Source organism: Crotalus tigris, unplaced genomic scaffold, assembly GCF_016545835.1.
Source record: "Crotalus tigris isolate CLP2741 ecotype Arizona unplaced genomic scaffold, ASM1654583v1 scf7180000017640.1540244, whole genome shotgun sequence".
Taxonomy (NCBI): domain Eukaryota; kingdom Metazoa; phylum Chordata; class Lepidosauria; order Squamata; family Viperidae; genus Crotalus; species Crotalus tigris.
Window position 1 is genome coordinate 256,725 of NW_024096533.1, and position 27,236 is coordinate 283,960.

At 36.8% G+C, this 27,236-nt stretch overlaps 1 protein-coding gene across 1 annotated transcript in view; it reads right to left on the bottom strand.

The window, feature by feature from the left end:
• Positions 1-27,236, bottom strand: part of NELL1 (neural EGFL like 1) — a 390,246-nt gene that overhangs the window by 223,354 nt on the left and 139,656 nt on the right. Inside the window, exon 4 of the mRNA XM_039335359.1 lies at positions 21,570-21,740. Within this exon, the coding sequence (XP_039191293.1) occupies positions 21,570-21,740 (171 nt within the window). The remainder of the gene's footprint in view (positions 1-21,569; positions 21,741-27,236) is intronic.

The window sequence follows — 27,236 nt, forward strand, 5'->3', positions numbered from 1 at the left end:
AGGTTCGCCATCACTGGTTTATACTGTAGTAATTTTTACAAATTAGTTATACAACTCCATAAGCTGCAGTATTTCAAAAGATTCCCCCAAAAGCAAACAAACAGTATATTAAAACTATTCATATAAAGCATATAAAGGCTAGACTCCAATGCAATAAACAAATTATTGCTTGTGTGGATGTAATCCACTTTTTCTATTTAGCTCACCTCCAACATCCTCCAGTATCATCACCAAAACTCCCAATGTTATGCATATTGCTTTTCTCTATGACTAGTCAGGGATACAGAATAGTAAAGGTCAAGTTTAAAAGCAGTAATGAAAACTTCAAAGAATCAAAGATTGATCTTCAGTGTTGTCCAAAACAAGTCAAAGTCCGCAGCAAATAGCAAAACATACAATGTAGCCTTATTAAGGCAAACAATTGTTCAGTGAACGGAAGCTAATTTGATAGCTTTAGGAATCAAGTCACTTCATTCCTAAAATACTCATTGCAGAAGAATGCCAGGTCAATTGGCTCTCATAATATCATCTAATTTCTTGGTTGATCAACTACAATCTCAGTTCTTGTTACATGACATGTTAGAGGATTAATATTCAGGACACTTATTTCTTCTACCTACAAGTTTTTACCTAAACCCATTCTGGAGTTTATAACAAAGATAAGACAGTAGAGTCCTTGGTACTCTCTGAGCCTGAATGTTTGCAGCAGATATATATATATATATATATATAGGTCTTTGGTTGTTCGGGTTTTCTCCCACGTAAAATTGGAAGTGTCTTGGCGACGTTTCGACGAAGTCCCATTCGTCATCTTCAGGCTGGTGCTTTCAGCTTCGTGCCTCGAGCAGCAATGTGTGGTCTTAGCTGTTTCTTCCTTTTAACTGCCAGTGGGGGTATGAACTGATTGGGTGGGAGCTTGGCTGTGTTCTGATTGGGTGGAGGTGTGTTCTGATTGGTTAGGGGCGTGGCTGTGCTCTGATTGGCTGGGGGGTTGGCTGTGCTCTGATTGGCTGGGGGGTTGGCTGTGCTCTGATTGGCTGGGGGAGTGTTCTGTTTGGTTGTGCTCAGGTTAGTCTGAGTTGCAGAGGGATTCAAGATTTTGGGCTGCCCTGCCATTCCTTGGCTTCGCGTTCGTGGTCGTGCTTCCTCTTCATGGAGGGTGTCAGTTTGCTTCATGTATGGATTGGGGGGGTTTAAAGTGGCTAATGATGCAGCTGTGGTCTGGCTTCTGGTTTGTGGTCGTGCCTCATAGTCAGTGTGGCTTTGGGTTTGTTTTTTGCGTGGATGTTTGGTGGTGACCTCCTGTGTGGTTTTTGTGAGTGTGGGTCTGGTATCATTTTTTGTGTTAGGGAGTCGTTTGTCAATAAGGGCGGGTTTCCAAATGGCTGGTAGGCGGGAGGTATCATCTCGCTTGTTCATGCTGTGTGGGCGTTTTTCTATCTCGATGGCTTCTCTGATTATTCTGTTATTAAAATGTTCACTTTTGGCAATGGTTCTGGTATTTTTAAAGTCAATTTCATGTCCTGTGGCTTTAAGGTGTTGGACCAGGGAAGATGTTGGTTCCTCTTTTTTGACTGAGTTCTTATGTTCTTCAATGCGTGCACTTATTCTTCTGTTGGTTTGTCCGATGTATGTGGTGGGACAAGTGGTGCATGGGATTTCGTATACTCCTTGATTTTCTAATTCAATTTTATCTTTGGGGTTTCTAAGGATGGTGGATATTTTTCTGTTTGTGCAGAATGCTGTTTTGATGTTGTGTTTATGGAGGATCTTACTGATTCTGTCTGTGATGCCTTTTATGTATGGGAGGATGGCTTTGCCGTTTTCTTGTTCTTTGTCTTGGATTTTAGTGGGGGTTTCTTTTTGGATTAGGTTTGTAATCTTATTTCTATGGAATCCATTGGATGTTAGTACATTGGTGAGAGTGTGTAGTTCGGGTTTTAGGTGTTGTTCGTCAGCTAAGCGTTTTGTTCTGGAGATGAGTGTCTTGGCTACAGAGTTGATCTGTATATATATATTTATATATATATATATATATATATAATATATATATATATATATATATTATATATATATATATGTTTTCTGAGGTTTTCGCGGGTATTTGTATGTAGGTCTTTGGTTGTTCGGGTTTTCTCCCACGTAAAATTGGAAGTGTCTTGGCGACGTTTCGACGAAGTCCCATTCGTCATCTTCAGGCTGGTGCTTTCAGCTTCGTGCTTCGAGCAGCAATGTGTGGTCTTAGCTGTTTCTTCCTTTTAACTGCCAGTGGGGGTATGAACTGATTGGGTGGGAGCTTGGCTGTGTTCTGATTGGGTGGAGGTGTGTTCTGATTGGTTAGGGGCTTGGCTGTGCTCTGATTGGCTGGGGGGTTGGCTGTGCTCTGATTGGCTGGGGGAGTGTTCTGTTTGGTTGTGCTCAGGTTAGTCTGAGTTGCAGAGGGATTCAAGATTTTGGGCTGCCCTGCCATTCCTTGGCTTCGCATTCGTGGTCGTGCTTCCTCTTCATGGAGGGTGTCAGTTTGCTTCACACAGGAGGTCACCACCAAACGTCCACGCAAAAAACAAACCCAAAGCCACACTGACTATGAGGCACGACCACAAACCAGAAGCCAGACCACAGCTGCATCATTAGCCACTTTAAACCCCCCCAATCCATACATGAAGCAAACTGACACCCTCCATGAAGAGGAAGCACGACCACGAACGCGAAGCCAAGGAATGGCAGGGCAGCCCAAAATCTTGAATCCCTCTGCAACTCAGACTAACCTGAGCACAACCAAACAGAACACTCCCCCAGCCAATCAGAGCACAGCCAACCCCCCAGCCAATCAGAGCACAGCCAACCCCCCAGCCAATCAGAGCACAGCCAACCCCCCAGCCAATCAGAGCACAGCCACGCCCCTAACCAATCAGAACACACCTCCACCCAATCAGAACACAGCCAAGCTCCCACCCAATCAGTTCATACCCCCACTGGCAGTTAAAAGGAAGAAACAGCTAAGACCACACATTGCTGCTCGAGGCACGAAGCTGAAAGCACCAGCCTGAAGATGACGAATGGGACTTCGTCAAAACGTCGCCAAGACACTTCCAATTTTACGTGGGAGAAAACCCGAACAACCAAAGACCTACATATATATATATATATATATATATATATATATATATATAGATATATATATATATATATATATATATATATATATATATATATATATATATATATATATATATATATATATATATATATATATATATATATTCTGCTATTGGAAAATAAGAGATTTACATCCATGTAAACAAGGATATTTTGGCCCATTTCTGTAAACAACCTTCACATTAGGCAAATATGTCAAACATCTTTGACATTTACTTTAGAAAAAATCAAATTCTAAGATAAATTCTGTTTCACTTCAAAAAGAAGATACAGTAATTAAAATATATCAAACTAACATGTCAACATGTATGGAAGAAGGTTATCTTTAGTAATAAGTTATACAGAGCTATTTTTCTCTTATATGTCATGAATCCAAATTAAACTATTAAGGAAATACTTTGTTAACTCAAGTAGAGAAATTAAAGCCGCATCCCTTCTTTCTTTCCTTGAGTTTTGATTTGTTCGGCTAAGAACAATCCTATGCATGTCTCCTCTAGTCCACTGAATAAAATGAGAACCAAGTCAACAAGTCAATGTGAACCCAATAACTAAAAGAAGATCAGCAAGGTCCCAGATCTAGTTTACCAGATAATAATAAATAAATCTAGATAGATGAATAAATAATAAACAAGATAACATCTTACTATGATTAACATAATGAGCAGCAGTTCCCAAAGAGACTTAAGATTCCACAAAATAATCAAATTACTCCCTGAAACTTGATAATTGATTAACCATATCTTTTGTTTAATTAGCCTATCAACAAACTAGTGAAATGCTCCTGGTATATTGAATGTAGTTTTACTGCAGGTTATATGAGCCCTTGTTTATTTTCAAAATCTAACAGTGTGATGAGGATAAACATAGTCTTTCCTTTTTCAGTAGACAAACAGTGCACATTTGGGGTGTGTTTTTGATTCCCAAAAGCTCTTCCATTAAGTTGAAAGAGGGTTTCAGAAGTTTTTTGATGTTTTTTGATAGATGTCAGGTTGGAAAAGTCCACTGTGAGATTATTTGAAACAGAAGATAAGAACAGGGACTTAAATCTAGAGCTTGAAAAGGCGGGGGGGGGGGGGAGATGCACACAAACTACAACGAGACTCAACTATCCTTGGTGCATATATGATTGTGATTTTATACTCAGATATTGCCCCAGGGAAAACATGTTTCCATGCTTCTAAAGGGGTTAAATGATCTGACAAAGCATAACAGTCAGATGAAAATGAATGAGTACAATACTACATGTTATAATGAGCCTATATCATTCACCAAGACACTACTAATCATTTGCAAGGATCGGTTGCCATATTTTCAAATAGGAATTGATGCAAATTCTCCCCGCCAAACTCCTCTTTCTCCTCAACCAGGAGGCTTCTGGTACTTCTCAGGCTAGCTGGCATGCATTTTTATTTTTTAAATCCAGCTGCAGAAAGATTAAACTAGTTAAAATCTAATATAACATTTCAGGAGAAAAGTTGACAACAGAATTAAGGAAGTGATCATTCACTTTATAAATAAAATTATGATGGAATTGTCTGGGGGAATGTCTGTAAAATATAGCAGAATAGGAATAGATGCGACATTTCATTTATATGAACACATAGGATCAAGATACCATCAATTGTAAGTTACTGACTAATAAAAGGAGCACTAAAGTACATATTATCTACTATGAGAATCTAGCCTTCTTGATAATCTAGCTTTAGAGCTAGTCTGCTTTTAAGAGGTAATCCAGAAAAGCAGCAGCAACGTGACTACTAACATTCTTAACTGCAAGATTATAGTAACAGAATCATGCAAAGCTGAAAGTCCATCTCTATCCTCCCCCCCCCATTGCCTTCACAGTCCAAGAAATTAGAGAGTCCCTTCTGAGAATTTTGCCACACTCCTATTGCTTCTGCAGGCTAAGGCTGCCTATTATCTGACCACTGTCTAGACTGATGCTCCTCCTATATCTCAAGGACATATTCATATATCATTATTTGTAAAGGAGACTTGATACCCTCAAGAGCTTTTGATACCTTCAACAATGTTATTATCCTCTTGGACCATCTCCATGACTCGCCTTTCTGCACCTGTTACCAAGGTTCAGCCTAGGGGATTATTTTAGAGTAAGAGGACCTCCCCACCATGAAAGTTATGTTGTGACATGCTATAAAACATACTTAAATTTCACATCTAACTGAAACCATTTGGAGTTGTTATCAAGACTTTTGTGGTTAGGTGCCCTCAATGTATTGATGACCCTGTGCTCTGCTTTTCTATAACATGTGAATCAGAAGACATATGAATGTTTTGAATCATTGCCTGGAAAAAGTGATGGGATAGACCATTGTCCAATTAAGTGAGCTAAAATCCTGACAAGGCAGGAAATACGGAAGGGGCTGGTTCCCAGATATAAGAATTGGGGGGATTTGTTTGATCTAAATGCAACTGCATTCCATCAGAAAGGCTTAGGCAGCTATAATGGTATGTGAAAATGACTTTAAGGGAAAGAGGGAAAGAGATGTTTTCTAGGGAAAGATCAGACAAGAGAGGGAGAAGACCCCAGTGGCATAACAATCAGAGAAAGAAACTCAGAAGGACTCACCCTATTGATCAAGCTGTTAAAAGTGATGGTCATAGATTTAAATTTTGAGACTTGCAGAATTAATGTCAGCCCTCTCAGGTAAACAAGACAGGAAATATGACCAGGTGAGCTAATTCTACTTTATTGTAAAGCTACATTAGCAGAATATTGCAAGTCTAAGAATAGAAATCTCTAGGAAAACATAGTGCATGTTTCACTATTGGTTTTCTAAAAATGTGAACATAGGTGATTAATAAATCACTTTTATATCCTAAGAATGTACATGATACATTTATACTACAACTGAGAAAATGTTAAATACATAGCACAGAAATTTAGAATAATATCTTTATATCTATGTTTAGTAAGTGAGTGAATTAGGCTTACTGCATATGTTAAGTAAGATTTTAATTTTAATTCATTCTCTGTATCATTACACATATTTTACACTCCTAGGCTATACTAACAGCATAAAAGTAAGATGAACACAAAATGTCAGAAGTAATACATTTATGGAATATTAACCCTCTCCTGATGGAGTTCTCAACCTGCCAATAACATTTTGCTTTAATGTTGTAAAGTACTGTACATTCCTGATCTTAAGCTGTCATGACAAATCTAAAGGCTCACTTATCAGCACAGAACACGTGAAACTGACCACCAAGATAAAAATTATTCTTACAACTGTAAATAATGAGCTGAAGTGCACTGGATGTTTGCAAAATTAGAACTACTAGATCCGGGCTGCAAAAATCTAGACTAGCACTAGATTGCAGCAAAAATAGTTTTAATTGCATCGCTTTGATGAAGAAATTCCAGATGAACATAGGGGTAGAATACATGCATCTGTTTACTTAAATTTTGCTCAAGTGTGTATTTGTGTACGTGCATACATACACACATGCACAAACTCATACATACACAAAACCTTTAAAAGCAGATAATGCATAGTAGTAGAGAGCAATTTTTTCATTGGTCAAGAAAAAAGGAGACCATGTGTTCATGTCCTGCCTTAGCCAAGAAAGCCAAATAGGTAACTTTGGGCCAGTCATCTGCCTCAGCCCAACTCATCTCACAGTGTTGTTGTTGTGGGAAAATGGGAGGAGGAAAGGGTGTCGGATATGTTCCCTGCCTTGAGTGATTTGTAAAAATATTAAAGGTGGGATACAAATACATGAAAAATAAATAATAAAAATCAGGAAGGGCTGAGGCTATAGCTGACCTGCATAACTCATATGCCCTGGGACCGCCCAGTTAATTTAATAATGCTAATTGTGACCACCACCTTAACTTTTTTGAATTCCCACTGCAAAGATTCCTGCTTTCAAGGGCTAATTAAGATCAACTAAGACTGTCCCAATGGGACAGACAATACTCAAAACTTTAAAAACTGAACTTGTGGGTTAGGATAATGCTAGATAATATTCCTTACTGATTAATAAAGGCAAGTAATTCTAACCTAGCACAGTTGTTCTTGCTCGGTCCCTGGATGGCAATAGTTATGAGGCGCTGTCAAGGGTTTTGTGGGTTCACAGAAAGGATTCAACACACAGCAGACTAAAAATCCTACTTATGATTTGTTTTTCATTTTATGTGAGCATAAAAATGTGATGAGAAGTGATCCCTTCAGCAGCACCCATTTCTTTAAGGCAAACAACATTTATCTAAACCCTTTACCACTGTCTTGACTGTGCTCTCCCCCGCTCTCCCACCTCCCTCCATTTCAGCAGCCATAAAACACTCATTTATACGTGTCAGTTCAGGCCTTCCTAAGTTAACCGTTTCTCTGCTCAAGTTAGGTCCATCCCATTATATCTGTAGCTATTTTGAAAATGCTCCCCAATTAAATAAGGGCATAACTCAGGATAGAAAGAATATTCACACTTTTGAGCTTTAGTAGACTCCTGAGAATAGTGTGGTAAGCTAAGAAAACAAATGAACCATAGAACAAATCAATTTAAAGTTCTCACTCAAAGCACAAATGACCAGGCAAAGATTATTGTATTTGGGCACATAAGCAAAGTTTTAGCTCACCTGAGAACTCTATAATGATAGGAAAGGAGGAAGGAAAGCGGGAAAGAAGGACATTCAGCAGTAAAGTGGAAGGACTCAAAGGCCTGAAGAATCAGGTTAGGGGCCAATCATTCTGGAGAAAATCTGATCAAACATTATGGATTATACTTAGCAATCTATTTCAGATTGGCAAGATGGAAATTTAGTTCTTCCTCCACCTTTTCTGCATTGAGAAGTCTGTCTCGGGAGTCTTAGCATGACCTCCAGTGGAACTAAAAAGGCTTTAAGCAGCAAACAGTGCCTACAGCTCATTCACCTATCATCATTCTCTTTTCATTCCTAAACCTAGTTTTTCAGATCTTTTCTCTATTTTACCATAACATCAGTTTCCCTCTCCTGTGAGGAAGTGATTGCCTATGGGGGGGGGGGAAGTGTTTGCTCTTCTTCTTCCATCATATGTCTCAGTATCAGCCAAAAGAACATGTACAGTATGTATGCATATATACAAGCTCACATTACAAGATGGCCACTTATCCTTAGTTGCTATATCTGCCTTTTTGTCTCCAAGAGTTAAAAAGCACCATCAGCATTTTTTTAGAAAAAAATATCTCAAGTATGGAATTTAAACAATTTGCCTGTATGTATGTATGCATTGATTGATTGATTGATTGATTGATTGATTGATTGATTGATGTGCCACCCATCTTGCCAGAAACAACTCTGGGCAGCTTACAAAGATTAAAACTAGTACACGTTAAAATAATTTAAAAAATAACAACAATAATAAATACTGCTAAAAGAAGAGAGGAACATAAAGAGCCCAGGAAGAGGTGGGGTCTTTTCTAATCCAAAAGTCACCTCCATAATGATGCACCCCAGCTGGGGTCCAGCTGGCAGAGCCAAGTCTTTAGGTCTTTAACCGAAGGTCAAAAGGGAAGGTACAAATCTCACCTTGGAGGGTACGATGTTCCAAAGGGCGTTACCCATGTTAGAAAATGCTTTTCTCCTGGACCCCACCAGTCGAAAATCCTTGACTGATGGGGTACGCAGTAAATCTACTCTGCTGGCACAGGTGAGATGGGACAATCCCATTGGAGACAGTTCTTCAGATAACTTGGACCCGTGCCATGAAGGGCTTCAAAGGTGATAACGAACCCCTTAAATTGCACCCGGAAACAAACCAGCAGTCAATGCAGCTTGCTGAACAGAAGTATAACACAGACTTATATGCTTGCTTTTGTTGGAAAATTACTGTTAGTAGTATTTCATTTGCCAGAAAATGCTAGGAAAAAAAACCCATCAAGAATCCAAAGTGTGGTGAATTATGAAATGAACAGTAAAGGTCTTTTAACAGATTTTAATATTTGAAGACAATGTAGTTCTCTTTTTAAATACTAGTTTAAAATTCTAATAACTAATTAGAAGTCTAGAAATTCTAATAATTAATCCAAATTAGCAATGGGTTCCAAATTACTGACCTGAGATCCTGATTTTGCTTCATGGAACTGATCATAAAAAAATATAAATCTTTTCACCACTAAGCACTATGTTCTCTCAATTTCTCACAGATTTCTCAAGAAATGAAAGAACATTTGCATTAAGTTTAATGTACCCACCACCACTGCTGCCACTTTTCAGTACATGAACCAATCTTTGCTAATAGAAAACCTTGGTTGTAAATGTTTATTCGTGATAAATAGTACTGATGTCACCTCTTTGTGTTATAATGGAAATTCGGGGGGGGGGGGGGAATGCTGCAGGGACTGAAATGCCAGTGGAAAGTGCAATTAGGACAAGGGAATGAGCAGATGTTAAAATGACCAGCCTATGGACATATGCAATTTTCCTTGAAGCATTTTTGTCAGACTTCTTGGTCTCTTGCTAGTTCCATCTCATTATGGCACTGTTGAATAAAAATACATTCAAGATCTCTCTCTTTTTTTCCACCCAGAATGTCACTAACCTTTCGAGTCTCTGCTTTTTGTCCATGCAAGCAGTAAAATTACAATTTACATCCCATTTGAATATCTAAGGTCAATTATTAATCAAGCTTCAAGTGTCAAAGTGATGCAATGAGTCATTGCAGTGCATATGGAACAGTTTAGGAAGCATAAATATGTATAGGCCCATTTGATCAGGTACAAACCATCTCATCTTTGGTATTCTCTTTTAAGTTCACATCTGTTTTAAATGGAGCAGCAGTGTCTGTAACAATCACCAGTGCAAAAAAAAAACAAAAACCACCAAGTAGACATTTGCAATGCAATGCAAGTAGGTCATGCATTGCATTTTATGTTATTGAGGCCTCTTCACTTTTTTTTTTCCCAAATCATCCTATATCTTATAAAGTCATACTGAGATGGTGCTTTTCCAGGAGATTTCATGTGATCTCAATATTCTGGCATAAGATTTCACAAGAATGCCAATATTTTGTGAGATGTAGCAAGCCGCCAACCATTTAAGGTTTTTTTTAAAAAAAATTAATAATTGGGTGAGATTCTTCAGTAGGGTCAAAATAAAATGCTGTTTTTTTTCATAATTATTTTTTCATAATTTCATAATCATTATTTCTTCCCCTTTTTTCTACAAATTTAGTTCAATCCTTACAAATCATCAAAGGAAAGAGGAAGGAGAAGGAATGCTTTCCTCACTCAGATTCATCATATTAGCATTACTATAGCTTCAGATCTAACCTCAGATAGTACATATAAATGATACCAGTAAAGGAAAATATTTGTAACTCAGGGTTGAAATTAGGTTGATCATCATCAACGCAGCGATGATGTTACCTGGTTTGGATAGTGAAAACAACCAAGCTGAGACAGCCCTAAGGATGCCTCACACATAAAAGACTCAAATTTAGGGAGACAAGATCTAAAAAGCTATGTCTACAGAATGTTCTCAGCAACATGCCTTAATAGTGTCATGATAACATGAGAATGAATGAAACAACCTAAAATAAAATAAGCTTAAAATACTATGCATTCTTTTTTAGTTAATTACACCTATTTCCCGAAGATAGCCATATTAGCAGTGCTCGCTGGTGACTAATTGACTGTACGTTAATCTTGCCTCATTTATAAAAAAATTGGGTTTAGATAATATCCTTTTGCTATTATGATCAAAACAAGAGGTAAAACTCAAATAGTTGAGAATGTCTTGATTGCAACTGCTAGAACCTGCCAGTCAGAAAATCAACTATCTAGCAGAAAACAAGTCATTTACAAGAATAATTGTATAATGCCTTTTCATAGCTGTTGTAAAATTAAGAACTTTTTAATTTGTATTGCTCTCAGTCCATCTGAAATGGAATTATTAAACGGTGACAATAACCAAAATATGCAGCACCAATGATGCTAAAATCATCTTCCATTCTACTCTGAATGAATTGGCCCCAATAAACTCTCTCTTTTTTTAGATATTCAGAACTCACCTGGAAACCTAAAACACTAATAAGCTCCCATAAAATACTTTTTAAAAAGAGGAGGAAATCTCATATGTAAAATCTATGCTGGATTACATATGAATTTTCCAAGTGTGGTCTTCCATCCCCTAAAAACGGTTCAGATTCCCAGCAACTCTGTAACTGCATTCATAAACTTAATTCACCAGAGTTAACATGGGAAGACATGTATTAAAATAAAGTTTCGCTATTTAGATAAGTTAAATTGTAAAATAAGCTGTGTGTTAAAAGAACCCATTATTATTCTGCTAAAGAAATGGGAAAAAAAGGAGACTGAATGCAAAAATTACAGCAGGATTAGTTTGTTAAGTGTCCCTAGGAAGATATTTACACAATGCTGATTTAAAGAGTACTAGAGATAACACTGAGCAAAACATAATGCAATTCTATATCAAGCAGCAGGTGTGCAGAACAGATTTTTACTCTACAAGAGCACATCGCTGAGGAAGGCATGAATGTGGAGAAGTTTATTACATTGTTAATTTAGAGAAAATCTATGTAATAAAAAGAGTAGGCTTAAATTGTGTATCATCTGGGAGAATATGGAGATGGAAGTTGGTTGCCGAATACAGTAAGCATATAGGGTGGAACTGAAGCGTAGACATGAATAAATGAAACACACATTGAGCAAATGACTCGATATCGAACTGCAGCAACTGAAACAAGGATGTGTGATATTCCCTTGGGTGTTTAATCTATTTATAGATAAATATGTAAAGAATGCTTTTGGTTACTATTAAAAGTGTGCTGGTTGGGAATGCAAAAGTACCATATGTGCAATTTTGTCTACAGATAATACTGTTTTGTTGCTTGAAAACTCAACGGCTTTGCAGTAAATACTAAATAGATTACAGAGTGATGAAATATTTAGACCCAGAGTAGAAAAGGCACTTCAGTTCTTTCATGGGCACCTTCACAGAGTCTGTTGGAAACCCCTTAAAGGAGACCTGCTTTTTTCTAATGTTAGAGATGCAACTTTTCCTTAAGGGGTTGTGATGGCTCAGCGGTTAAAGATACTGAGCTTGTCTGCTGGAAAACTGACAGCCCCGGTATGCACAACAGAGTGAGCTCCTATTACTTGCCCCAGCTCCTGCCCACCTAGCAGTTTGAAAGCATGCAAATGCAAGTAGATAAATAGATACCATTTCAGTGGGAAAGTAACAGTGTTCCGTGAGCCTCGACATGTAGTCATGCTGGCCACATGACATTGCTTGGGTTCAGGTAGAGGGTGTAAGAAATGATTTTTTTTTTGTCAGGGAAGAAAAAAGGCTGTATATAAAAACAAACTTTAATTATACTCTTTATTTGGGGATGCGAGTTGGCTATGTCTATAGAAAGATAAAGTAGGCTGAGCAGATAAAGTAGATTGAAAGATAAAGTAGTGTGAATGTTTGTTGAAGCAAGGTTAGATAGGGTCAGGAATGGATGCATGACAAATGAATATTGATTGAATATAAAAAGCATTGGGTGAGTTTATCATGTAGTAGTAGTAGAAGCAAAGATGGTTTGCAAGGGCAGAAAGGTATAGAGTAGCATAGCAAATAGTAAATGAGATTTACTACCAACATATCTATCTCTATGGTCGCTAGGAGTCAAAAATGACATGATGCACGTAATCATTAATCATATCAAATGAGATTTAGATATATTTCTTTTCTTTTTCTTATCACATGCTTTTAATTTCTTTAGCATATTTTCTATGCTAGGATAACCTGCCCACCATAGAAAGGAATAACATGATGGCTCTATCTATATGCATATGAATTGCTCTCCTTTCAAATTCCACTAAAAATGTTTCTGTCTCTACTCCTGAATACAGAAATAGAGTCAAATATATCTCCTTCATGTCAAGATGTTTTTTAATCCTCTCTTTTTAGATATGATCTCATATTATGAGGTTAAATATTTTATATTTTATTTCATTGAACTTGCTGGAAAAAAATAATCTAAATTATGTTTCCATATTCTATGGAAAAATATTACAGAATTTTGATAACAAGAGCCTATTACAGAGATAGCTTTACAGATTTATTTTTTGGTTTGTTTAATCCAACCAGAGACATCAGAGAAGCATTACCTCAGAAATATGTTACAGTTGAGAGAGGGCAAAATGACTATTCTTCTTTTGATACCCCTTCCCTAACCTTTTTTTTTTTTTCCTTCCTATCATTTTCCTGCAAGTACAGGATCGGCTTTTTTGGGATCAACCAAGTGTGACCAGCTTCTCACACAAAGCTTGATGTTGTGGCTTGAGAGAGAGTGAGTGACCCAGTGTTACCCAGCTGGCTTTCATGCCTAAGCTTGGACTAGAATTTACAACCTCTTGGTTTCTGAGGTGCCTGAACTATTGGATCAAACTGGCTTTCACCCAATTTGCCTATCCATCCTTCTTTTCTTGTGCAGCCATGTAGAGATTTTACAGAAAGACGATCAAATCTAGCAGTACCCAGCTAAAAAAATACCCCACTATCCATGAGCAGAACCTTTCCCCCTTTTTTTCTCTTCAAGATGATGTCAGAGTAAATCCAGTTGGGGAATATGGAAACTAAAGGCTGTTGAGGGAGATCTGAAAGGAGGAGGATGGTTTGCCTCAGAATTCAAGCTGTTGGGAGGGTTAGGATGACTGATATGTGTAATGGATTGGTAAGGATTGTGAGTGGGACACTAAGGTTGAGAAAGCTCATTGGTGTCATAGGACTTCTGGAACTAGTTCAACCCCTAAGACAGCTGATAATTGAGCATCTGGAACAGTCGTGACAATGAAGGTATCAGAGTCACTAGAAGAAGTACTGGACATTGTACATGCATAGAGAGCCAGAGAGAAAGAGCCTTGAAGCAAATATTTAGAAACTGTTATTTAAACAAAGAGAAAAAGGCATTCCTTAAGTCCTGGGAAGGGAGATAGTATTAAGAAGAGATTTGAGATGGCTTCTCCTTCACTTGTATAAATGTATAAAATGGAGGGAAGGAGAAACAAAATCAGATTTACAAGACTATGTTGCTATAGTTTACCTCAATAAAGCATGGTCCTGGTCTTCTTGTGGAGTCTGTTTCCTGATCTGGTCTACCTCAAAGGACTGGCAGGATAGTATCATCAATGATTATAACCCATTCAACATCCATTCAACAGTAGCAAGATTGGTCTGGCAGTAAGCAGTGGAATGTGATAATCAAGGCTACCACAGGCTCTGTTTTTTGTTGCAATCACATTTGAGTGAACTAATGACCTATGAGCAATTCTAGTGAACTGATTTCTTTGGGTTGGAGTTTTGTCATGTGATTGGCTCCAAATGGCAGACCCTCTTACATCCTAAACTCTATAATGAGAGAAATCAGATTCCCAACTGGGTTCAAAGATAAGGATGTGATGTGAGAATATATCGTAAATAGATGGGAGGTGGTGTGACTGGTTTGCCAGAGTATAATCCACTGACAACAAAACAGTGTGTGAGGTAGACTATACTACATGATTAACCCACAACCATCTTGGAAGAACATGGAGCCTAGAAGATAGGGAGTGAAGCATATTACTATAACATCCTGGTTATATCAGACAATATGGGAAAGGAAAGGTAATCTTAGTGACAATCTCCCCTCCCAACTCAGTAAATCCAACTTAGTGAACTGTGACCATTTTTTTAATACACCCAACCTTAGCATACTGTCAACAGTACTAGACTATGTCTATTCCTGATTTGGTGGTAGATGAGCAAGGCAGAGCAGGCATCATTACCAAGACCTGGTTAGGCAGGTGTAGCAGTTGGTCAATCAGTCTGTCTATCTATCTGATTTATATAGCTGTCCTGAGTCTTATTACCAAGTAGAGTGGTTGTAAATGTTACATTCTCTGACATCTGCTCAGCCAAGACATCTGCATCAGGCTCAGGATCAAGGTTGATGGAATTGATCTATTATGAAATCTTAACTATGATCAGGTTTTCTGTTCCTGCAATCTACAGCCTCCATTGAGATACCTATTCACAATGTCCAATAGTCAGGCAATCTCTGGCTGGAGAAAACTGGGAAAGAGAGCTGGGTGACCTTAGGCCAGTTTTAGCCTCTCTTTTAGCCCAGCTCATCTCACAGGATTGTTATGGAGACAATAGGAGGAGGAAGGTGTGTTGAATATGTTCACTTCTTTGAGTTATTTGTAAAAAAAAATGAAAGGCAGGATAGAAATAAAATAAGTAATTGAAAAATAAAGAATCCAACACTGCCATTGATATGTTAATTTTTTAAAAGTGAAGGAGACATAGAAAATCACCTTAAAGTGTGGTCTGTGTGTGTGTGTATTTCTAGGAAAACATTAACATTAGTCAAGCATAAATTATGCTAATATTTGCCACAGCATGGATGCACTAGAGGGGAAATAACTAAATTCACTCCCAGCCGTATCTGTGGAAGAATTTCTCTTACAATCTTGGCAGTAGAGTATACCATATAAAACACATCTATACATGTTTTAAAGGCATTAATTAACTGAACATCCATTATTACCTACAACATATCTCTCACTGTTCCAGCCCTCATTTTAGATAGTATTCTATTTAGTACTTAAATTAAAACCAAGTAGTATCCCAAAATTTTGAAAAGTGTTTTCATGATTTCCTTCAGAACTAATGTGTTCAGAGGATTAAATAACAGGGAAGAATTTTCAACCAGAAAACATTCTGTTTACTTTACATTTATCCTTTTCTTAATATATTGTCTGAGTACCCAACTTGCTGATCTTATAAGAATTCTGAAAACTTCATATATCCTTTTAGCAAGGTTGCAATTACTTCACTGGCAATCAGTGACACCAAAAAATCAGGACCTATTATAATTAGGAAGCTCTTTTGAAATGTTATCAGTTAGACATTGCAGAAGCTTTTTTATCCCGCAGGAAAAAAAATGTAATGCAAAACTCTATCATATGAATGTCAGAGGAGCTAAGTCATCTGATCTGTCTATCTATCGCAATTATTTAAAAAGCAGTTAATTATAGTCAGGACTTTAAGGATGGCAGAATTAAGTTCATTATCTTTCTTTCATTTTGTCTCATGCAGCCTTTCAAGCAGCGTTTATAACATTTCAGGAACTATATGAGCCTACCTTACAGACTTTCGCTGCGGCATTCAAAATTGGAAAGATGAGAGAGGAATTGAACTAGCAGGGAAGAAGGACCAATGCTGAAGACCTGTGTCAAAGAAATTCTAGTGGGCAAGCAATTTCCTCTCAATTCATGAAGCAGTTCAGGGTGTGCAGAGGTACAAACGTAGCATTTGTGTGCAGCTTCTTAAACAAAACATGATTTTCCCTCAGAAAAGGTACAGTTGCTTTAATGAGTGTCAGACAGGAACTAAATTCATGCCCCCATGAATTTCAAAACCTCTTCGTGCTTTTGAATCCCAAGCACTACTCAGCCCTACTCCCACACATACCAAGTACAAAATCTTGTCAGAAGAATAATGTGGTGAGGACTATGGACTTATCAAGTGAAACATGTTTTAATCAGTTTCATCTATCTGCCAGCAATTTCTCTCTCCTGATCTGGTAAAGAAATAGAACAAGAAGCAGGTTGCAGTTAAGTCAGAGATGGAAAGGTTCCTCAACAATTACAGTGCAACCTTGTCACTAGAGCACAAAAAATAATGCACTGATCAATTAACAAGGCAGAAATTGGTCCTTCCAGTATTAAAAGTGGTTATGCCATTCAATCAGTCATTAGCATCAGGGGCTCTATTGAATATGCCTGCTCTCAGTTTAGAAGTATTTAATATCAAAATGGGGTATGATGTTCTATTACTATTATTTCTGTTATTCTTTCTCCAAAATCAACTGATTAATGGAATCTTTTGCTAAATGGAAATACACTGTTAGATCTAAGTTTTGTCCAAGAATATTACTGCCACAATTCTTGGGGTACCAGAATCATGAAGAGATAAAAAGCAGGGGAATCTTCACTGGAGGGGTTCCTTCAAAAAAATATGGCTTCAAGGATCCATGTATATTGGGTTACCACAGCCACTTTCTAAGTTGCATTATTTCATGTTCTACCATATCTCCATTTTTTACTTCATCAGATCTCAGGTTGAATCACCAGACATATCTTTAAAATGGTATTCTTGTTTACGTCCTATTAAAGAAATTTTTAGGGAAATATACATTTGTTAGGCTATAGCCATTTCCCCATACTAAAATGCATATGATAAGTTACGTTTGTCTGTTCACTTACTTATTGGGTTTATAAGCTGCCCTACTCAATATGCTTCTGAGCAGTATATAACGGAAATAAACATAAACAAACATATATCATTGCAAAAGAATGACCTATGTATAAAATGTCGACCAAATTGCATAAGTAAACAACCAAAAAAGGTCTCTACACAACTGACCCAAATGCCAAGGGAAAAATCCAAGTCCTAACTGCTTTTCCAAAAGTAAAACAAAGTAAAGGTGTTCCCATGAGTTTTACCCTGCTAGTTGTGATCGACTTTAGGGCTGGTGCTCACCTCCATTTCTTAAGCCAAAGAGCCAGCATTGTCTGGAGAGTTTCTGCAGTCATCATGCTGCAGCACAAATGGATGGCAAAACACGGAATGCTGTTACCTTCCCGCATCCTTATATATGGTCCCTATTCATCTACTTGTATTTGCATGCTTTCAAATTGTGAGGTTGCCAGGAGCTGGGACAAGTGATAGGAGCTCACTCCTTCTCACAGCACTTGAGTCTCGAACTGCCAAGCTATAGACCTTTGGCTCTTTTTCCAAAGACAAGCATAATTAGGACCTCTCCTATAGCAGGAGGAAATGATCTTGGAGAATAGAGGCATACTGCTTCCTAAGTTCCATGTTTATTATAACAATGTTTTGAACATTGTAACAATGTTTTAAAAAGGAGAAAACTGGAGCAGGCTAATATTATGGGAGCATGAGGACCAACAGATATTCTTGGAAAAAAAGCTGGTCTATGCCTTCTTGGGCTTTCAAGATAACCTGCATTTTGAATCACATCTAGAAGTTTGATATGAGCTAATGCATACATAGGTGCAATGAGTAGCACACATAATGACCTGTGCTGCATTCTACATGGGTATAATGAACTATACCCATGATGACTTATGTTGTATTCCAAACCAACTGAAGCTGGCAGACAGTCTTCAAGGGCAGCTGTCAACTATCCTATAGATCTGGTCGTAGTCATCTTCACTTTGCTCTTGGTTGCCACAGTGATGGGAGGGGAAAGAGGTATTCTCTTATCTTAGATGCAACAAGAAGTATTCTGTGTGAACCAAGATCACTCAATCTAACTTTTGGCAGGCACTCTAACAGAAGCTTCAGCCCACCAAAGCAATTAATTGGGGATTGTGATTTATGACACATTGCAGGGATGGGAAGTTCAACTTGAAACTTTGTAACCAGAGGGTGGGAACCTCAGACTTGGTTTCACCTTTGTTCGTGCCAATACTATGTAGCCATTAAATGGGTTCTTTGAGAAAAGCAATTGCTTCGGAGTTCTTATTTCTACTGGTCTCATCTATCAGAACCATGACTGCAGCCCTCTGTGCTGCACATTACAACAATCCAATCAGGAGGTAACTAAGGTTTGAATAACAATAAGCAAGGCCTTCCAATACAGGTATAGACACAATTAGCATGCAATAGGCAATTATGCAAAGGACCCCTGGCCACAATTGCTATCTTATTATCATGGCAGAATATATACTAAGAACACAAGCTCAGGATCAAGATAAAATTCTCTGGCTGTGAGGTCAAGTCAGAATGTTCACAATACTTAAAGTAAGAAAAATTTAAAAATAAAGAAGATAAATGTTAAGACTGGCTACACTTGTGAACATCTGAATATCATCGTGGGCATGAAATTTTCCAAGTTAAAAGAGCAACAGCAGTAGAGGTTTCTTGTGAATGCTATCCACTGACATATTTAAAGCTTTTTTTGTATTAAAAGCTTACCAGGATCAGAGTTCTAATCAGGTTACTTCACCTTCTTCCCTGACCCTACAGTCAAAAATCTAGTATACACATTGTATGCTGGATATTGTTTGCTTGCTTACTTTAAAGCAAAGCATATCTGCATTGTAAGTAATATCTTGTTTGTCTTGTTGAGCTGTTAGTATAAGAAAACAAATATGATTGAGTAATGAATACACGGTGACATGATTTCCATGAATGAAACATAGCAATTGAAGGATAGCATTTGTATAAAAGAAAAGAAGCAACAGAAAGTGGAAAAATTAGTTGAACTGTATATTTAAAATATTCATTCCTGCTCAGAAATTTAAGTGAACATTAATGTAGAGAACACCTGGGTTAAAATAAGTAGAGAAACAAATAAAATCAATGCTTCTTCTGGAGCCTTTATCTCAGATCACCAAGAAGATATAGATGAAGCCTTCCAAACACAAATGTCAGATGGTTCAAAGAGGTATAAAGTTACAGTGGTGTTTTATTATGCTAATATCAGCTGGAAAATAAACTCTCTCTGCCATGGTCTTTCCAGGAAATTCTTGACAGACATTGTTTTTCTGACAACTTAGTCCTTTGGAGAGCAAAGAAGGCTTCAAAGGAACCTCAAGAATAACAGTTGGGAAGATTCAGCTGAGAAAGCAAAAATTGTTGGAACTCTTAGGGGGGAAGTGGAGGCAGCCACGTTATGATGGAGTTCTGCATTTTGATGGAAAGAAAAACTGAACATTGCAAAATATACATCCACTTCTTCAAAAAGAAAAAAAAACCCACCCAGATAAAGGCTTCCTTTCATACCTTCCTTTTCTTCAGCTGGTTTTCTCAGACTAGTTTGCAAAAAACTGGTCAAGTGACTTATATAATTATATGGAGTTATTTAACCTTGTACATGATTGGGCCTGTTTTGATTTATATTTAACTCTTTGTGGTTAAATGACATTAATTAAGCCCTTTTTGGTATCCCATTAGTACACTAATCCAAATAACCCAATTACATATGTTGTGGAATACGAACTGTAGATATTCTATTATTTATACTCTACAATTATGTTTGTGTAGTATGGTTAAACTCCAACCATCATTTTCCATATGAACTAGTGATCTTTGATAAGCATATTCAAAAGAAGCACATATTATAATTTTCTATTATAATAAGCCATTAAAGCACTCTAATGTAAAAAACATATTTCTAATATTTTGCCAATAAAAACTTAGCGCACCTGGTGGGTCATATATATGTCAACTAAAAACAATTTCTTCACTGTTCAAGAAATAAATATCAGTCAGAATGTTCAACAATTAGCTATTCTTTTATTCAGGCAAATAACCTCCATATAATTATAACTTGAATATATACATGAATAAACTCTGGGTTTGAAGAATTAACCATTTCCGTTATGATATCTGTCAATAAAAATGTGTAAGACATACTTCTATGTTTCTTTCTTAAAAGGAAATTGATAACCTTTGAATAATAACACAGGGTGTATATCAGGAATTTCTCCCTGCAAATCTTTTTCTCTTTTTTTAACCAATACTTTTATTAAAGATTATACTTTACAGATCCTGCAGATATTTTTCTCATTTCATTATGCCAGCTCAAGTAAATCTTCAGGCAACAACTTTAAATATTAAATATTTTTAAGCAAACAACTGCTAAGTTTTCAAAATAAGAACAAAACCTAATGCATTAAAATTATGTTTTCACATATAAAAAAGTACCTGCTCAAAGGTACTAAGAGAAAAAGTCTTTAGTTAACATTACTTAAGTCTAGGTTCCATACTCTTTCTCCACTTCTATATCAGCCTCATGTTATTATTTACAAATAAATGTTACAATATCAAGTATATGATTTGCTTTCTAAGAAAAAAGTAAAGCTACAATATATGATTTGCTTTCTATCTAAAAAAAAGTAGAGCTACAGTATTCAGATTTGGCTTCTTACAAAGTATAAAAAAGGATTTAGGCGTGTCCTCATTCTTTTCTATTCTTTTCTTTTCAAATGTCTTGTTTGAAAATGAATTTAAAGAATATTTTAAGGCACTTATTACATGAAAAGAAATTAGAAGCTACAATTACACTTTCAGATATTAGATGCATGCTGGGAGAAGCCTTCTCGAGAAAAAAATAGACTATACAGTGCATTGCATTTCAACTGATACCTAGAGAATGATGCAATACATGAATACCTTTCCACCACTCCAAAATTAGCAACTAGAGGTTTGCTATTTAATTATCATGCCATTTTCTCTTTTCACTCAAATATTCAATTGACATTTTGGAGCATATAAAACTCCATTTCAAATTTTATCCAGCAGCACAAAGTTTTATGTTGAGGGAGCAGGCATTACTCACGGGAGATGGCAGGGAGGGCAAAACTGATGAAGAACGGCTTACCTATTGCAGTCCACATGAAGCAGGAGGTGGGATGCACTGAGGGACAATGCAATTTTATGCCATTGTCCATCTGCTAGCCGATAGGGAAATACTTCTGTTCTTGTCTTTCCGTTAAATCTGTAGTGATACCTTATTTCATCTCTCAGGCCGCTGCTTTCCAGTTCAAAGTAACTGCATTTAAAACAAAGAGAATCAATTCCATTCTGAGGATAGTATATTATACATGATATGCTTATAAGATTATACATGGTGTGTTATAAGATTCAGTGCAAACTGCCGTAGGTGAAAAATTTCTTGAAATAATAATTGAAAAACTATGCCAATGTTGTCAGTTTCAATCAAACTCCACGGTAGAGGTGATCTGTTGTGTATTATCCTCTCAGATAATGCTGTGTCAAATTCAATTTAGCAATTCCTTACAACTTTTCATTTCATATGAAAAGATTGTTTTTCTACTTTGTTCCTCTTATTTGACCATTTATTTTTAGTTCAGGTGGTCCTCAACTTACAACAGTTCATTTAGAGTCTGTTCAAAGTTACAATAGCACTGAAAAAAATGACTTATGATTGTTTTTCACACTTATGACCATTGAAGCATCCCCAGGGTCATGTGATCAAAATTCAAATGCTTAGCAACTGGTTCATATTTATGACCGTTGCCATGTACCAGGGTCAAGTGATCCCCTTTTGCCACCTTCTCACAAACAAAGTCAATGGGGAAGCCAGATTCACTTAACAATTATGTTATTAACTTAACAACTGCAGTGATTCACTTAACAACTGTGGTCATAAACTGGGGCAAAATTCACTTAACAATTGTCCACTTAGCAACAGAAATGTTTGGCTCAATTGTGGTGATAAGTTGAGGACTACCTGTAATTATCATCTCAGATAATGCCGTGTCAAAATCAGTCTAGCAATTACTTAATTGCTCATATGAAAAGGTCGTGTTTTTCTACTTTGTTCCTGGAGTGTTTGACCATTTATTTTTCATACTGTAAAAGGTAGAGGAAACTAATATTGTTTTCTTGTTTCTGTTCCAGAGCATTCCATCACACTGAAGCCTCCTCGGCTGCTCACAATTCTGAATATGCACAACACCAGTAGGAAAAAACATATCTTCCCGGGAGATTTAGTGATGCATAAGAAGTCAAGGAGGCTGCAGATTGCCAGATAAATGGCTCTGCTGTGATTATCTAAGACATTTACTCAGCTTGGAAGGACTTCTTTTTAATAGGACAGTATTTGCTAATTCCAAACCTTTCCTTTTTCCAATTGTGTTTTTCTGTGGTTACAAATGTGAGTGCAAACCACATCAATGGATGACTTACAGACAATACAAAATCACAGTATTTGGGCTGTAAAAGTCTGGATTATGATAAGACAAAAGTAATTCTGATGACAATAGAGTGTGGTAGCTAAGTTGTTTATAGAAGAATTTAACTCGGGACTTTAAAAGGGGGAAAGATGAAATGGTTCCTCACCTCTGGTGAAATAAAAAATATGGGAGAGAAATTTCCTGACAGTGAGAACAATTAACCAGTGGAACAACCTGCCTCCAGAAGCTGTGAATGCTCCAACACTGGAAGTTTTTAAAAAGAGACTGGACAGCCATTTGTCTGAAATGATGTCCTATCTGAGCAGGGGGTTGGACTAGATGATCTTCATTCCAACTTTATTATTATTATTATTATTATTATTATTATTATTGTTGTTGTTGTTGTTGTTGTTGTTAACTCAGAACAACAGTATCTTGACCTTATTGTCTTTAAAAAGGTACAACTACAGTTTTTACAATACTGTTAATACAATAATAAAGAAGCATTCCAGGAGTCCCTGCAAGATTTTTTTTCTTGCCTGGCCTATCTCAGAAGGTTGACACTTGGATTACAGTTGATAGAATTTTAGTAGCCAGCCAAAATGGTGCTGTACTGAATTCAGTAGCAGAGAAATCAAACCACTTGCTGCTCTCTACAATGTATAAAGGGCTTTATTCAAAAGTAGATCAAAGGTGCATATCACAGAGCCAGTTTAGTGTAGTGGTTAAGGCATCAGGCTAAAAACTGAGAGAAACCAGGAGGCTGTGAGTTCTAGTACTGCCTTAGGCACAAAGCCAGCTGAGTAGCTGTGAACCAATAATTCTCTTTCAGCACTAGAAAAAAGTCAGTGGCAAACCACTTTCTACAAAAAGCTGCAGGAACTTATCCAGGCATTTGTTAGGTATCAAAAACCGACTTGAAGGCACAAAACAAAACAAAGCAAAACCCAACACATATCAGCAGTGATTCTGCTTGGAAACCTCTGCCTTGCCAGCTGTCCAAGACTGGGAATGGTAAAAATATATAAATTTCTATCAAACATAGCAGTGGATGGATCTACGAATCTGTAAGGTTAGTTAGCGAATAAAAAAGGAAAGAACATTTAATTCCCTTAAATTCAGGCTTCCTTGAAAAGTGTATTCTTCTTAATTATTTGTACATCTTTATCCATTAAATTCCTATCCTGCCTAGCAGACCAAGTAACACTCACAGCAGGATTTGTATCTAATAAATAAATAAAAACTGTTTAACTCTAATCTGCTTGCTTGATCAACAAAGGTTAGCACAAAGATGGAAAAACAACCCACATAACACTAATCAGTGGCCCTACTGAATGAAAAACTGTAATCAGCTTACTTAAGGAACACTTTCTTGACTAGGAATTTGTACACAAGTATGTGTCTGATAACAAAATCAGAATGGACAAATTGAACTTACATCAGTTTTTCTACTATCCACTCATGTAATATGAATATCTATTAAATGTGTTCAAGCCTAAACATAAATTTTATAATGTAAATATTCCCACCTAAAGCGGAATTTGAGGAAGTGAAAATTATATACAGTAAACTGTATATAATTCCAGAAAACAGAAATATACATCTTAAACAAAATAACTATTCTTGCTCAAACAAAAATCAAAGATAAGTCAAAGAAAGTAAGAAACTGTGAATAAGAGCACCTAAAAATGGAATGTTACAGTGGCAATTATTTTACTGGTGCTGTCACCAATCAAAAAGACTTCTCAGTCTTTAAAAGCTACAAGCTGATTCCAGCACTGTAATATCAAAGCAAGCAGGGAGACAAGTGCTTTTAATGAAGTTCTATTTAGGATTTTAAATGTTTTGTAACTGGACTTTCTTCTGAAGCTACAAAAGAAATTAGTTCCTACATTTTTAATCTACCCAAATGCACGCTGGAGAAAACAAAAATGGTAGTGGAATGACTGCAGCTGATGTCACACAAATTTAAGGGCTATACCTCTTGATCAACCTATTCTCCAAAGCACCAGAAGGCAAGACAAGAAGCAATGGATGGAAAGTAATCAAGAAGGAGAGCCAACCTAGAACTAAGGAGACATTTCCTGACAATTAGAACAATTAATCAATGGAACAACTTGCTTCCAGAAATTGTGGATGCTCCAACACTGGAGATTTTGAAGAAGAGATTGGACAACAATTTGTCTGAAATGGTATAGGGTTTCCTGATTAAGCAAGGGTTTAACTAGAAGACCTCCAAGGTCCCTTCCAACTCTATTATTCTGTTATTCTCAAATGGCCTCAGGAGAGACTAAAAACTACAATAGTCCCACATAGACCCATTAGGATTAATTGCTTTGGTTAATTGATTAAGTTTTCCTATTCGCACAACATAGGAACCCCCATTGTGACCCATTTTGCTAACTACTTTCATTAACAATTAAAATGCACCAGATTGTAATCATATCAGTCTTATTCATAAATACTGTACACATGACTTCTCCAAACAGAAAATAACATCAATATACAGTAGAATGATGATTTTCATGAATATTCAGTGAACCCTAATATTTAAACAAAAGAAAGATAAAAGTCTCAGAACTGATTAAATCCAAAAGATGCTCATATTCTGACAGGAGCTGTCTTCTATTCATAATATATTTTGCATATTATGCAGAGCACTGATTCAGAAAAAAACCAAGATGAAACATAAATATGTTCCTTGATTTAGGAAAGACAGGGTGAAACCTTGTATACTAGCAGAAAGGTACGAACTACTGTGAAAACCTCCTTTTATAATATTGTGTGAATTATCATGGAACCTCTTGAATTAGTTGTTGTTTCATTCTATGTGTGCTTCTTTGAATTCAACCCTATAAATATATTATATTATTTATTGCAGTTAAAGTTTAATGTTCAGCTTGAAGTACTCAGATGGTTTTCCCTCATGATTCTTTTAGCCAAAAAAGCAGCTTTTAACTCCCTCAGTCAGATGGGCATGCCACATTTTAAAGAGAGCTAAGTCCAACTACTGTATTTAGCTATATTCAATTTTAAATGTTGCATTTGCATTATCAGTTGGGTAACTTGAAGAGTCATGAACTAAAAAATAGGATACATGCTCCTTATCAGGGAATAATTTGAGAAAAAGTGGGACAAATAATAAAGAAGAGATGGAACAGGGTATCAGTGAAAGAGTTTTGATCATGGATGAAAGACATTTGAGGCATAATTGACTGGATTATTTTATTCTTTTATGACTGTTTTTAACCTTGTACGCCGCCCTGAGTCCTTTGGGATTGGGCGGCATATAAATATTTGTAAATAAATAAATAAATTGCATAATTGTCTACATTTTTAAGCCAATGCCATTATTGTAGCCACATAATCTTATGTTCCATAAAAAGAAACAGGATTTTTTGGACCTTTTAATGGATGGAACTGGAACGAAGCCTATTTTTAACCTTTTTTTTTAGGCAGAGGTAACCTTAAGTCAGTCTTGACTCCTGGTGGCTGCCTGGACAAGTCTCTGCACTTTTCATGGCAAAGTTTGTTTTTTAGAACTGGCCTTTTTGTCCTTCCAAAGGCTGACACACAGTGATTGGCCCAAGATGACCCCAACTGGCCTTTTGCCGAAGATGGGACTAGGGTTCATGGTCTCCCAGTTTCTAACCTGATGCCTTAACTACATAATCTTTTATTAATTTTTAATCTTACCAAAAATAAACAAAAAGCACCACATCTTGTAATAAACATTTTGTGCCTTTCACTGTGAACTGCTTTGGAATGAACAGTGTGTTGTGATCTAAATCAAGTTTGGATTTCTATTCATTGTCCCAAAAGTGCTCTTTCACAAGGCAACTGGACTTTGTTTTTTCTCTTTGGAGATGTTTTGCTTCTCATTCAAGAAGCTTCTTCAGTTCTGACTGGATGTTCAACAATTCCAATAAGGCTCCACACCAATTTCCACTAATCAGGTGACCTTGACGACACAGATAAACCTCCAAGTGGTATCAATGACTCTCTAAAAGAATACAAATGACCAGCTGTCTGCAAGGAATATAAATCCTTCCCACCAGTCAGAGATGAAGAAGCTTCTTGGGTGAGAAGCAAAACATATTCAGTGAGAAAAAAGAAAGTCCAGCTGCTTCGTGAAAGAGCACCTTTGGGACAACCATGACCTGGATGACTGACAATCTCCATTAGACCTTTCTATTCATTCATATTAAAGTTGATATTAAAAATATAGTGGCGTGTACACAGTAATAATAGAAGTAAACCTTTGGTGAGAATTTTAAATAATCATGATTTATGCAAAGGGTTTTATATAATTATACAGTGCTTAGATTGTCAGGTTGTCATTGAAAGGA